Here is a 15,352-nt window from a genome sequence, read left to right as displayed (position 1 = left end):
CCTATCCCCTACCCATTGATGTACATCACATGTATGAGATGGAAACACATGGCCAAACTGTAACAACAACATACAAGTCAGTCAGATGCATGGACACATATTGTCCATGCCACCACAGCTGATGTGGGATGTCGCTCACTGGGATACATGATAGGGAACATGGAAGGGATCACTGAGCAAATGACACAGGCTGGTAGACCCCTGACCTTGGTTGGCATCAGACCCTCACCAGGGATTCCGACAAATTACTGAATGCTAATGAATAAGTGTAGCTACAACACCCTAGCTGAATGGTTCTTAGCATGCAGTCACTGCATTGCTATGGAATACTGTCTTACCACTCCCACAACAGGTGAGAACATGCAGCTCCTGTACATCAACAACATGTAGACTTTATGCCCCAGACCAGGTGTGCATCCCTCACTACTAGGCTGATAGCATCTACATCTCACACTGTATATACACATCTCACATGCAGCACCTGCACAGAAGACCACGGTCATAATGTTACCCTGTGCAAATACCATGTATTCACATGTGGCAGGCATCACACATGGTAACTATTGAAAGTCACAGGTACATATGTGTATTTGGCGCACACATACATCATGTGTGCATTGCCATATCCGGTGTAATCAATGTCATGCATTATTGTGAGGGACAACCCACACACATGGGCATTCTCTGTGTGCACAACACACGTGGCATGTCTGTAATCAAAAGCCATACATAATTGTGATATCGTTTAGAAAGGGGTATGTGCATCCTGTAGTGTGTTTTCCCAGTTGCCAAAAGGGATAGATCAATCATACACACTTACCCCCCTTCACACACACTTGCCACCTGCTGGATTCAAACCCCTACCTAACTATGTTATGACACTAGAGACGGACGCATTAGCACAGCGCGCTATTCGCATTACTGGGGATTTCTTTTCCCCTGATATACTTATAGGGTGCTGACATCATCAGAGTTTAGAAAGTGGAATGATCATCCTGTGGTGTGTTTTCCCAGTTGCCAAAAGGGATGTTTCTTTCATACACACTTACACACACTTACCCCTTCACACACACTTGCCACCTGCTGGATTCAAACCCCTACCTAACTATGTTATGACACTAGAGACGGACATTAGCACAGCGCTATTCGCATTACTGGGGATTTCCTTTCCCTGATATACTTATAGGGTGCTGACATCATCAGAGTTTAGAAAGTGGAATGATCATCCTGTGGTGTGTTTTCCCAGTTGCCAAAAGGGATGTTTCTTTCATACACACTTACACACACACTTACCCCCTTCACACACACTTGCCACCTGCTGGATTCAAACCCCTACCTAACTATGTTATGACACTAGAGACGGACGCATTAGCACAGCGCGCTATTCGCATTACTGGGGGATTTCCTTTCCCCTGATATACTTATAGGGTGCTGACATCATCAGAGTTTAGAAAGTGGAATGATCATCCTGTGGTGTGTTTTCCCAGTTGCCAAAGGGATGTTTCTTTCATACACACTTACACACACTTACCCCCTTCACACACACTTGCCACCTGCTGGATTCAAACCCCTACCTAGCTATGTTATGACACTAGAGACGGACGCATTAGCACTGCTCACTATTTGCATTACTGGGGGATTTCCTTTCCCCATAGGGTGCTGACATCATCAGAGTTTAGAAAGTGGAATGATCATCCTGTGGTGTGTTTTCCCAGTTGCCAAAAGGGATGTTTCTTTCATACACACTTACACACACACTTACCCCCTTCACACACACTTGCCACCTGCTGGATTCAAACCCCTACCTAACTATGTTATGACACTAGAGACGGACGCATTAGCACAGCGCGCTATTTGCATTACTGGGGGATTTCCTTTCCCCTGATATACTTATAGGGTGCTGACATCATCAGAGTTTAGAAAGTGGAATGATCATCCTGTGGTGTGTTTTCCCAGTTGCCAAACGGGATGTTTCTTTCATACACACTTACACACACTTACCCCCCTTCACACACACTTGCCACCTGCTGGATTCAAACCCCTACCTAACTATGTTATGACACTAGAGACGGACGCATTAGCACAGCCCGCTATTCGCATTACTGGAGGATTTCCTTTCCCCTGATATACTTATAGGGTGCTGACATCAGAGTTTAGAAAGTGGAATGATCATCCTGTGGTGTGTTTTCCCAGTTGCCAAAAGGGATGTTTCTTTCATACACACTTACACACACTTACCCCCCTTCACACACACTTGCCACCTGCTGGATTCAAACCCCTACCTAACTATGTTATGACACTACAGACGGACGCATTAGCACAGCGCGCTATTCGCATTACTGGGGGATTTCCTTTCCCCTGATATACTTATAGGGTGCTGACATCATCAGAGTTTAGAAAGTGGAATGATCATCCTGTGGTGTGTTTTCCCAGTTGCCAAAAGGGATGTTTCTTTCATACACACACACTTACCCCCCTTCACACACACTTGCCACTTGCTGGATTCAAACCCCAACCTAACTATGTTAGGACACTACAGACGGACGCATTAGCACGGCGCGCTATTCAGATTACTGAGAGAATCCTTTTCTCCGATAAACTTATAGGGTGCTTACATGATCAGTGTCTAGAAAGGGGGATGAGCATCCTCTGGTGTGTTTTCACATTTGCTAGGAGTAAAATTTGGACCAAGTGTGTGAGCATGCCCAGTTCAGCCTTCCCATGGCATGTTGTGTGAAAGATGTCTCATTTATCTAAGTGTGTGAGCATGCCCAGTGTGGGCTTTACATATGTTGAACTCTGCAGCCCATCACATTTGTGGATGAGTGTGACCTTCAACAAATACCTCCAGTTTATGGTTGTGTGTTCTGTGCCATGTTGTGTAGTTACTGTCCAAATGCTTTTTGTGTGAACAAAACAGGGAGTATACTGTGCCTGCAGGTTTCGCATGGGATACTTTGCACACAATTGTCAACATCCGTTCATACTGACCTAACACTGTAGCACTGTCTAGTGTAGTGTTTCAGTACTTTCACTGTGGTGGTCAGTATCCTGGGCTTTAGTCCTATCACTGCTTTACATTTCCATAGTGTGCACAACAGCCTGGTTAGGGTCCAGTTGTGCACATCTGCACAAAGGCAGTGCCTCTACAGACCCTGGTAATTGCTGCCCCATAAGCTTAACAAGTGTAGTCTGCAAATCTATGGAGAGGATCATAATTGAGCTCATAAACAAAGATATAGGGGACATGCAGACATTGTACCCATCCCATTTTGGCTTGGTCAGGGGCAGATCATGCCTTTTGTACTGGGTTGACATCTTCAAATTGGTCACTTAGGCCATTGTTGGGGAAAGGCAGTCCATACAGCCTACCTTGGCCTTGCAAACACTTTCAACACAATACCCCACTCAGTTATTGTGGAAACCCTAACAACTGAAATGTAAACCCATATGTCACAAGATGGGTTGCAAACTGGCTTAAGGACGGGACCCACAGGGTTAGAGTTGCTGGCACTATGTTAGACTCCAAGCTGGTCACAGGTGGTGTCACACAGGGCTCAGTCCTTGGCCCCCATTGTTTGTCATGTACTTCCCAGAAGTACAGGCCAACATGGGAGGGATGACAATGTTAGCAGATGACTGCACACTGGGCACCATAGTGGACAGTGCATCACACACAGATATCCTTCAGAAGGGACTCACAGTAACTGATAGCTGGTGCCAGGGCCATGGCCTGAAGTCAAAGTGCACAACATGTGTAGACATACCCTTCAGGAAAAGCAAGGTGACCCCAAGCTACCATATAGGTGGCAATCCTCTAAGCACAGATGAGGTTATCATGGACCTGGGGACCCAGGTTGACAGTCGCCGTTCTTCTGAGACTCACATTGCTAAAGTGGCTAGGAAGACCTTCTACATTGCCCACCTGATCAGGATGGGATTCACATCCAGATCTAGTGGGTCATTGTTCCCCTGTACTCTTCACTTATCAGACCGGTGATCGAGTCGAATGCCCTATTCTGGCTGTATCTCACCCAACATCTGCAGCAATTGGAGACACCCTGACTGTCCCCCACCTAAAGGATCAAGGAACCCCAACAGCTGTCATATGCTGCCAGATTGAAGACACTCGCACTCTATTCACTCACATACCGTCTGCTTAGAGGTGACATGTGCCTGACATGCGAGGCCATGTCCAAACAGAGATTAATGGACATGCTCCACCTCAGACTCAGAAGATCCACCTGAACCACTAGTGCAGGTGACTTACACCTTAGCAGGGATGTATGTTGGACATGTTGGAGGGATGGAGTTATCACTCGGAGACTCCTATGCTGTGGAATACAATCCTGGTCCATTTGAGGCAGAGCACCTTGCTGGCTGTGTTCAAGAGGTATCTTGACCTAATGCTAGTCGGAGAGTGTGTTTGTCCATCAACACATTGTAAGCGTAGTTTGCCATGTCATATGTCTTGTTTAGTATACTGTGCCTCTGTCTACCTGTGACATAACATTGATACCCAGGGTAAACCTCCCATCTCCCATCCACTCATTAGGATTCCTGTTGAGGGGACTCAACCAGTGTCTCTATGGACAACCTGTACTGGTAGTTTACTCGTGTGGGGGTGGCTTCTGTGTTTTGGATAATGCAGTACAGCCTGTCCTATATATGTCAGTGCTGGGGTTCAGGTCCCTCATGTGCATAGCTCCCTGCCATTCAGATTGTACAAGGTGCAGCATGTGCATTGATTCCAGCTTGGACATGGCTTTCTACATCAGGCACAGCTTGCATCTGGGTGGACAGCATGGCAGTGTGTGTAGCTGCACTCTGTTTAATCAGACTACACATTACATGTGTTCCAGCTCTGTCATACTCCTGGTGAGGTACTGTTGTGGACTTTACAGGTGCTGGATGTGTGTGCATGAGGTACACCCCACAGGGGCTGTTGTGGTCATTTCTAATGCTGATGAAAGATAACTGCAGAACCAGAATGACCTCCCCTTAGCTAGATGTCAGACAGCATGGACCATACAATCACAACTGAAAACAGGACCCTCTCCCCAAAGGGAAAGTGTCCTGTCTGGTGGACCCCAGCCATAAACAAACTGTATGACAGATGAGGGTTACTAATGCAAGACAGAGCTACATCTCCAAAAGGGAAGACAGCTGTGATCAGCATCTCATAAAGACATGCAAGCTCAACATGGGGACATAAATCACCAAAGACAATGAAGGTAACCACACTGCTTTCTTCAGTTATGTCAGACACCTGGTTGTGAACCCTCAGATATGCTCAGAGTTGGTACACAACAACATATATTCCAGTGACCTGACAGATATTGGCAACATTCCGGCGGACAGCTTCAGTGCGATTTACCCCCTCCCTCACCCCCAAAACAAGATAGTTATCACTGCTGTATGTAATCTCACTGTCATCTTGGATGTCCATGTGAGAGCCACACTCAGCAAAGACAAGTACACAGCATCCATGGGACCTGCTGGTATCTCCAGTTGCATGCTATGTGAACTCCAGAAGGGGCTGGACCCATATATACAACTGCTATTTAACCTTAGTCTTGCTACAGGATATGTACCTGAACACTGGCATACGGCAACAGTGGTCCCACTCCACAAAGGAGATGCCTCCACAGACCATGGCAACTACCACCACACAAGCTTAACCAGCCTTGTCTGCAAAGATATGGGAGGAGTCATGGAGCTCTTACACAGACACATTACTGACCTACGGACCCTTGTTCCCACCTAGTTCAGCTTTGTACAGGGCAGATCCTGCCTTTTGCACCTTTGCACCGAAAAGTACCTACCATGAAGATCAGGGTTCTTCAACACATGTCATATGCTTCCAGAATAGAGGAAGTCCAGCTTTGTTCAGTGTCATACCGCATACTTGCAGGTGACCTATGCCTGACATACAAGACCATGTCCAATCAGGATTTGGTGGACATGCTCCACTGCAAGCAATCCAAATCCACCAGAGCCATGAGAGCTGAGTATTTGAACCTCAGCACATACATGTATAGGACATGCTGGAGGGACAGAGTCATAACTCAGAGGCATCTCACACTCTAGCAGAGTATCCCAGTTCATGTTTGACAGAGTCCCTCACTGACTCTCTTCAGGAGACATCTGGACAACTGCATATGAGACGGAGGCACAGACTAGACAGGGACACAGTCATGTTATTCAGTTACGTAAGGGGGTCATAATGTGTCACTACTAAGTCAGAGGCACAATATTCAGAATCAATTCTGTACACTTATTACCACTATAAGGGGTGGCAATAGCCACATCACTATGGCTAGGCTTATACATGCACTAGGGCAGATAGCCTAGTAGTAGACTATGACACTATGAAACACCGGTGTATGTGTAGCTATTGTCAATCAAACAGTATGATGTGGCTTGGGGGGCTTGATATCTCCCTGTATTCCAACATTGTTTTGTCTATTCCTTCTAGCATGTCTAGGGATCAGTTGCTAGTGTCCTCTCCTGCTCAGCTGGTGAACCTGGGAATATTGAGGCACTGTTACACTTGCCTCATGTACACTGACAACCCTCTCCTTCTGCCATAAAACACACATACATGTGAGAGATGCAACTATATAGCCAAAGTGGAGGCTGAGCTCTCTCAACATAGGACTAGCAAGACCAGAGAGAAGGTGAAGCTAACCACACACATCACAAATCCAGTCTCACATGTCACTGTCACAACTTAAGATCATACACATAGACACACAGAGACAAACTAGGAGGCTCTGATCAGAAGTCTACCAGAATGGCAGTGGCCACCACAGCAGACACTCACACAACTGCCTCCACAGGGCACAGCACATGCAACACATTGACCACAGAGTCGGTGTGCCAAACAGTCACAGCCCTTAAGGCCAAACACAATGCCAGACACACTTGTCATATGTGACTCCATAGTCAGACACACTGATGTCCCACTCACCAGATCAGGTACAGAGGAGGTCACAGTAAGCTGCCTATCGGGCACTGGAATCCACCACATAATGCAAGCACTCAGGTCACTAAACTGCAAGTACAGGTCTGACCCAGTCATAATTCATGCTGGTGTGAACGACCTGAGATGTACCTCCCTGGACTACATGGAAAGAGACATAGAGGATCCCTCTGATTATGTAGGCCAGGCAGGTATGACCCTGACCTTCGGCAGTATCCTACCTTCACCAAGTATGATGCCACATAAACAGAGACAAGATTATCAGCTGTAATATTTTGCTTAGACTATGGTGTCATTCTAAGGGGGTCCAATGTCTGTCTGCCTGGGATGACATGCTGGACAGGCCACGGTGATTTGCAAGGGACGGCTTGCACCTGTCACCCCTGGGCTTCCGGATTTCAGATGATGTTCTTGCCACCCCCATTGTGCCTTTTTTATGCAAGATTCAGATTCTACACCTACCACCCTAGAACACAGTAAAGGAAAGACACTAAGGGTAATGCTGCTCAATGCCCAAGGTCTCAACCTCAAGCTGCACACACTCTATGCCCTTCTCAGTATGTAGCACATTGATGTCTGTGCTGTGCCTGAAACCTGGTTCACAGCTTCTGACAGCACCCCGGCACTATCGGGTGTTACCTCATATCATGCATTCCGGCACCAGCATCCCGACAACACCAAGAAGGATGGTGGGTGTCCATATTCATCAAGGACACCCTCACCTCATGGTTGGTGGCAACACACGATGCATCGGAGACCATCCAGGTGCCAGTGACCGTAGGCAAGACTGCTCTGCAGTTTGTAGCATGTTACATGCCACCCGCTCAAACTCAGGTACCTCACACAGCTATCCTGCAAACACTGAAGGGGATAAATGTATCTCCAAACACCATCCTACTGAGTGATTCCAACTATCCAGATATAGACTGGGATCACTAATCATGCCACAACACTCTAACACAAAGGTTCCAAGAGTTCATACACTGAAATGCCATGGAACAACTGGTCCCAATCCAAAAAAGTGGAGGCAACATACTAGAACACATCATCACGAACATGGGGTCACACTGTTCAACACCAGACGTATACCCATCATTGGTGAGATCAGATCCTGGACTACTCTCAGTGGGAGTCCACATCCCACCCACACCCCAGATGGGAAAAGAAACAGTGAAGACCTTCTCAAATGCCGACTTCACATTTCTGAGGACTAGTGTGGTCTCTTTCAAGGCCCCCAGGCCAGCGGACACCATTACCCAAGCCACTGTATCACTTAGAAATGCCTTCTACCAGCACCTCCAGGACTGCATGGATCAGGCAATCCCAAAAAAAAAAGACTCTTTGTACCACAGGCAAACATCCAGTCTGGTGGACCCTAGCCATAAACAAGCTGTACAACACAAGGAAGGAGCTACTACGAGATAGACCGTAATCCGTAGGAGGGAAGACACCCCTGCTCATTGTGAGTAAAATCATCCGAGGCATGTTTTGAGAGTAAACCCACTCAGGACTCCAGGGACAATCATGAGGCCTTTTTTACCTATGTTTGAAACCTTGGAGGGAACTCCCAGATATGCTCAGACTTAGTTCGGAATGATGTTGATATCACTGCACCTACAGACATTGGCAACATACTGGCTGACAGGTTCAGTGCAGATTTCCAACTGGAGGGGTATGTACACCAGAGGATTGTAGCCCCCCAAACATCTCCACTGCTGGGGTGGGAACTGCTCAATCCAAGGCAGAAAACACTTTATCCATGGGACCAGATGGTGTCCCCAGTTGTGTGCTCCATTAACTCAATGAGTAATTACACCCGCAGTTAGGGCAGCTGTTTAATCTTAGCCTCATCTCAGGATATGTTCCCAAGGAGTGGCATACAGCAATGGTGGACCCACTTCACAAAGGAGGTACCTCCACCAACCCCGGAAACTACCATCCCATCAGCTTGACAAGCCTGTTCTGCTAAGCTATGGAGAGGATCATAATGGGAATTCTAAATGAAGACATAGGGGACTTGCAGACATTGGATCCAATCCAGTTTGGCTTTGTCAAGGGCAGATCATGCCTTTTAAACTTGGTTGACTTTTTCAAAACAGTCACCCAGGCCATTGCCGTGGGCAAGGCAGTCCACACAGCCTACCTTGACCTGGCAAAGGCTTTCGACACAATACCCCACTCAGGTATCATTGAAAACATCACCAGCTTAATTGTGAACCCATACATCACAGCATGGGTTGCAAACTGGCTAAGTGACGGAACACACAGGGTCAAAGTTGCTGGTGCCAGTTCACACTCCAGAGCTGTCACAAGTGGTGTCCCACAGGGCTCAGTCCTGGGCCCACATTTGTTCAGTATCTACTTTTCAGAAGTACAAGCAAACACAGGAGGATTATGGCTGACAAAGTTTGAAGATGACTGCAAACTGGGAAGCATAGTTGGAAACCCATCTGACACAGACATCCTTCAGAAGGGTCTCATAGACACGGATAACTGTTGCCACAGCCATGGCCTTACATTAAACACTAAACAATGCATAGCCATACCCTTCAGGAAGAACAAGGTTACCACTACTTCCCATCTAGGTGGCAATCCTCTAAGCACAACGGAGGTTATCAGGGACCTGGGCACCCAGGTTGACAGTGACCATTTGTTTGACACTCACATTGCCAGGGTAGTTTGGAAGGCCTTCTACATTGGCCACCTCATCATGCAGTGATTCACATCTAGATCAAGGGAGGTCATTGTTCCCCTGTACTCATCACTCATCAGACCAATGATTGCATACAATGCCCCATTCAGATTGGATGGGCCCACAAATTCCTCGACAGGAGGTGAAAGGGTCTCAAACATATTTCTTATGCTGCCCGACTGAAGGAATTCCAGCTGTATTCAGTCGCTTACCGTCTGTTCAGAGGTGACCTGTGCCTGACATACAAGGCTATGTCCAACCCAGAATTAATGAACATGCTTCACCTCAAGACCTCTACATCCATCAGAACTACAAGGGCAGGAGACCTAAACCTCAACACAGATATTAATAGGATGTGCTGGAGGGACAGATTCATCACCCAGAGAGTCCATATGCTGTGGAACAACATCCTGGTACATGTGAGGTTGAGCACCTCACTGGCTTTGTTCAAGTGAGATCTTGACCAATGGATGGGAGATTGCAGGTATACCCCAGGGATAACCTCAGTATCACTGCTTGACAGAGGCACAGCAAAATAATGGGCATATTATCCATCAACTTGCAGGGGTGGCAGAAGCCACAAAACTCTGGGCTAGGCTTATTAATGCCCTAGGGCAGATAGCCTAGTATGAACCTATGAACCTATGGACATAGGCCTGGGGCAGTTCCTGCTATTAGGACAGTGGTCTGCAGCAAGCTATATAGTAGTAGTCGGTTTTAGCCATTGGTTTTGACCATGGCTATTCCATGTTGCTTCTTGTTGTGGTACAAACATGGGTGTGTGGTTATCCATGCTATTTATTGCTAGTCACCCTCATTTTGTATCTTGTTCCATGTTTTTGCACATGTACATCACTGTATGACGTGCAGCTGTTTCCGCAGGGTCATATGCGTGGATATGGATGTTAGTTGGGGTCCTCAGGTGTGCATATTGTACATGATATTACATTACTTAACACATGGCATTCATGCCTCAGGTGGTGCTGCAGGGCCACCTCTGTCGGATACACATACTACACTCCCTGTACGTTTGGAAGCAGGTTGTGTCATGTTAGGCATCCCTGTTACTGTATGAGTGAGTCAGAGCGGGTATCAGTCCCAGTGTTCCTACTGACCAAGCGTATGTGCTATCGTTGCCTCTTTGCCAAGGCCAGGGCATACTGGGCACGCCTCCTTCTGCCTACTGGGACTAGGTCAGGTTGTTCCTCCTCCGAGTCACCCCTGCCTGTGGTGGCCTTGGCAATGGTGGGGATGTTTGGCCCAGCCCTGTGCTGGTCCTGCTGCAGCTGTTTCCGCAGGATCATATTATGTAGCATAGCACATATCATGATCATTTAGGTACATGTAGTTGGTGTGTACTGCAAAGCTCCACCAGACGTGTCCAGACACCGGAACCGTGACTTGAGCAGCCCAAACACACGCTCTATGATATTACGTGTTTGTGCGTGTGCCTCATTATGGCGTTCCTGTTCAGGTGTGTGTGCATTTCTGATGGGTGTCATCAGCCACGGCTCAAGTGCATAACCTGCATCCCCCACTAGGTGTCCGTGTGGGAAGTCCCCATTGGCAAATGATTGGTACAGCTGCGTCAGATGCCAGATGTAGGAATCGTGGTATCTCCCAGGGCAGCCAGCACACACATTCATTATTATGCCCTGGGCATCACACATGACCTGGCAGTTGATGGAGGGGTATCCCTTGCGGTTAATGTAGGCTCTACCCCGCTCACCGGCTGGTGCTTTGATGCGTATGTGCGTGCAGTCTATTGCACCCAGCACCTCAGGGTATCCCGCTATTTGCTGGAAGAGACGCATATTGCTGGCCACAACCTCACGGTCATTAGGGACATATATATGATCACTGACATGTGGTGACATGGCATCCAGGAACTGGTGCAGTACTCTGGAGGCTGATGCCTGTGATATCCCCATCATATCACCAGTTGGTCTCTGGAAGGTACCTGTTGCTAGTATTCTTAGGCCAACACATACCTTGGTTTCTACTGGGATGGGTTCCCCTCTGTTGGTTCTGTGTGTGAGATGTGGCCTGCACAGCTCAACAATCTGCTGCAGAAGGTCTCTTTCCACTCTGTAGCGCTCTACTATCTCCAGTTCATGTAACCCATGGTAGGTGACCCTGGGCCTGTATACTCTTCTCCTTCTTCTCACTCTGGGTTGTCTGTCAGCGTCTGCATTGTCACCACCCTCAGCAATTCGCCTATGCCTGATTATAATAGCCATGGCAGCCCCTAGCATTTCTGCTCTGAGTTCAGCTTTTTTCAGTTTTCAATTCTGATAGCTTAGTTTCTGGCAGTATCTCTTGTGAGAAACAGCCTGCACTGCTCTTTGTTGTGTTTTAAGTGCTGGGTTGGGCTTCTAGTCTGCTTGTGTAATTGCCTGCTTCTAATTGTTTCCACCAATTAACTCTAGTAGTAGCTTCTGTCAGTTTCCATGTATTTTAATTGTTTCCTGTTTCCTCTCTGTTTCCTGAGGGGGAGCAATGTGCACACCAGCTTAAACACGCTCACAGTTACTTAAACGCGCGCACACATCCCTACACGGTGTTACACGCCCGCACACATCCTTACACGGTGTGATTTATGTTAAAACGCGCGCACACTGCCTTCAACACGTGCATGCCCGCGCAAACCGTTGTAAACAGTTTGCAACACGCTCCCACATGTTAAACCTGCCTTACACGCGCGCGTGCATGCACGTATATCAAGAAAGTTTGAATGTAGGGATAGCGTATACCCTCAATTTCTTGACTTTCCTAGTGTTCTGTTGAGACACACCTCCCTCCCTGATGTCTGTCTGTCATCTGTTACCTTACATTGCCCTCCAATCTGGTACATTTCTTTCTATCCTTCCCCCCCGTGATGTCACCTACCTCTTACTCTGTTCCTCCCCCTTCTCTAAGTCTTACACTACTCAGAAAGTGCTCATTACCTATGTGGCAGTGTGATTCAGTATTGTAACCCTCATTTACATAGGATTGCCTAGTAATGGCTAGTTACATGTCTTACACGGAGCTTCCCCCCCTTGACAACCACTACACGGAGGCCATATTGTTTTTGGTCTGCAAGTCCCTCCATTGACATTCAATGTAATACATAAATCCCACAATTGTGGGTTTATAAGCTTCGGTTTTCAGTTTTAGGTAGCGCACCCCGTTTGCGCGGGTGTGTGCTGCAGTTAAACCCAGAAATCCCGTGGAAAAAAAAAAAGTTATACAACTTATTTTTGCAACACTTTTTCATGCCAATGGCCACATATTTGGCCATTGGCATGCTTAATGAAACATATGCACCCTTTATTTGGAGCTGACATAGCTCCGTTTTTAATTTTGCAGAAATGTACTCAAGTTGTCAGCTGAGTACATTTCTGCAGCTAACATGTCCGTTACACGGACTGGTTTTGGCTTCGTAGATCGCTCAAATACCTCATTTGCATATCTTGGAGCTGCAAATGAGGTATTGAGCATTTCCACGCCCAGTCCGTGTAAGAGACGTGTTAGCTGTCTCTTACACGGAGATTTGGGCTGTTCCTGAATCAGGAGGCTTACACGGAGGCTTACACTACTCTTGAACTCCGTGTAAGCCTTCCTGAATCTGGCCCAGAGCCTCCTACTATTTTTTCTATTACTACATCTTTTATCTAGGGCCGGCAAAGTCAGTCTGGAGTAACTAGGAGAGGGTCTTTGTGGGTAGGTTCTTAACCGAGAGTTTTTGGCTTGCACGAGCTGGGAAATGGCCGTATTGGTTCCGAGGACGAAACCGAGATCCTATCTGTAAAGAATGAACAAAGATCTACAATACAAATGGAACGTTATGGTAAGACACAACTTCTTTTTTTTTTTTTTTGTGACACTGACATTGGAGTGCTTGACACTGCATAGCATAGCAGAGTAGCCAGACGAGCAGCAGAAAGCTCAACAAAATGTTAAAAACTGGCACATGCATATGTGGGTGGTGTAGTGATCAGAGTCAGAGTGCAAGAGGTGAAATTAGGGGAATACTTTGGATAAGACTGGTGAGAAGTGATGTTCACTGACACTGGTCCTAGGTCCAGACCAGTTTGTTTTCATCTCTGACCTCACTCATCATTGAAGACTGGATTGGCCTTTACAGAGAGCAACAGGTATGGGGCATCACTGTCTTACTGGGGTGCACGCTTGCTGACAGTTATGTGAAGAGGCTGCGAGACGTGGGTCCAAGAAGAGGCAGCTGCATTTCAGCTTCTCAAAGTGCCTAGCAATATACTTGAAAACCTAGCCTTATGATGCAGTATGTCTGCAATGGTGGAGCAGTCCAAAAAACAATAGCAGGAAGACTTGAGTAGTCATAGACTAGGTATGAACCATCAGGCTGACAGCAGAAGGGTGACAATAAGGGCAAATCAAAGGTTAGTGTGCATCTGCAAATGTTCAGAATGTCCCAATGCCCTTCTGTCCTAGGGCTGGTGTGGACTACTGTGTTCATTACAAAAGTTCTTAATCCAAGAATGAAGTCACAGTGGTAGAGGTGGTACAAGGAAGGGCAAACCAAGATGGTGAGGGGGATGTAGAAATTTATTTCACTTTCGATTAACTAGTGGACCATGTTGAACAGTTATGCTTTTACAGGAGTCCCAAGGAGAAGTTCCAAAGTGCATTTATAATAATATACACAGTGTTTTATTAATTCTCATTTACATTTATCAAAGATTACAGTTTGTCCCAAGCCATTAAAGGCAGTTTTGAAAGTTTGAGAAAAATGTGTTAACGTTTTGCAGCTGTTTATTCATATGTAAATGAAGTAAGAGTACTTTTTTTGTGGCGGTGATATCCCAATGAGCTGAATAGCCATTGTGAAGGAGAGCTCAGGAAGGTTGACTTTTTTACTTGAAATATGAGAAACGTGCAGGGCATTATAGGGAAATTGTAATGGAAGTAGGCTGGATGGATAGACCATGTTAGATCGGAAAGGACCTTTTTACAGGATTAAAGGAACCCATTTAATTTTTGGTATGAAAAAAGTACATTTTCATCAAGAGAATCATAGCCAAGTGGATTGAACTTGCAGAATGGGTAGTAGGTGCTAAAATGATTCAAAAGGTTTAGGGGTACCTAGCATGGGAGTACGGACAAGACAGTTGAGGTTAGTTTCCCATAGCTAGATGTAGAATTGCAGTAGCCAAGTTAGATTTTAAGACTTCTTTTTTCTGTCAGGTTTTTTGTTATGATGAATTTCTGCATATTTTTAATGCTTTGGAACTGGATAATCTTGTTTTTAGGTTTTGCTAGATGATGGGTATTTAAAATGCTTGCCAGTTTTGGGTACTAAATTGTCCTAAAATGTATGCATGTTTTGTTCACAGGATATCAATGCACATGCTTGCGTAACTGGTAAACCCATCAGCCAGGGTGGTATCCATGGAAGAATTTCTGCCACTGGTCGAGGTGTTTTCCATGGGATTGAAAATTTCATTAATGAAGCCTCCTATATGAGTGTACTTGGAATGACACCAGGGTTTGGAGACAAGACATTTGTCATTCAGGTGATTTATTTTTTTCTGTTTGTATATAGTAGTTCATAAAAAGAAGTAAGCTCCAAGAGCAAAGTAAATTTTAAATAGAAAATGCTGTTTTATAAGGTGTGAAATATTTAATATAAATTATAATACATAATGGTCTTT

At 46.2% G+C, this 15,352-nt stretch overlaps 1 protein-coding gene across 1 annotated transcript in view; it reads left to right on the top strand.

The window, feature by feature from the left end:
• The window catches only part of GLUD1 (glutamate dehydrogenase 1), a 563,305-nt gene that overhangs the window by 201,681 nt on the left and 346,272 nt on the right, over positions 1-15,352 (top strand). Inside the window, exon 6 of the mRNA XM_044056503.1 lies at positions 15,035-15,214. Within this exon, the coding sequence (XP_043912438.1) occupies positions 15,035-15,214 (180 nt within the window). The remainder of the gene's footprint in view (positions 1-15,034; positions 15,215-15,352) is intronic.

The sequence above is a fragment of the Protopterus annectens genome, chromosome 14.part0, assembly GCF_019279795.1.
Source record: "Protopterus annectens isolate FY-2018-M chromosome 14.part0, PAN1.0, whole genome shotgun sequence".
Taxonomy (NCBI): Eukaryota; Metazoa; Chordata; order Ceratodontiformes; family Protopteridae; genus Protopterus; species Protopterus annectens.
Note: the sequence above shows the minus strand (reverse complement) of the source record. Positions and strands in the feature narration are given on the sequence as shown.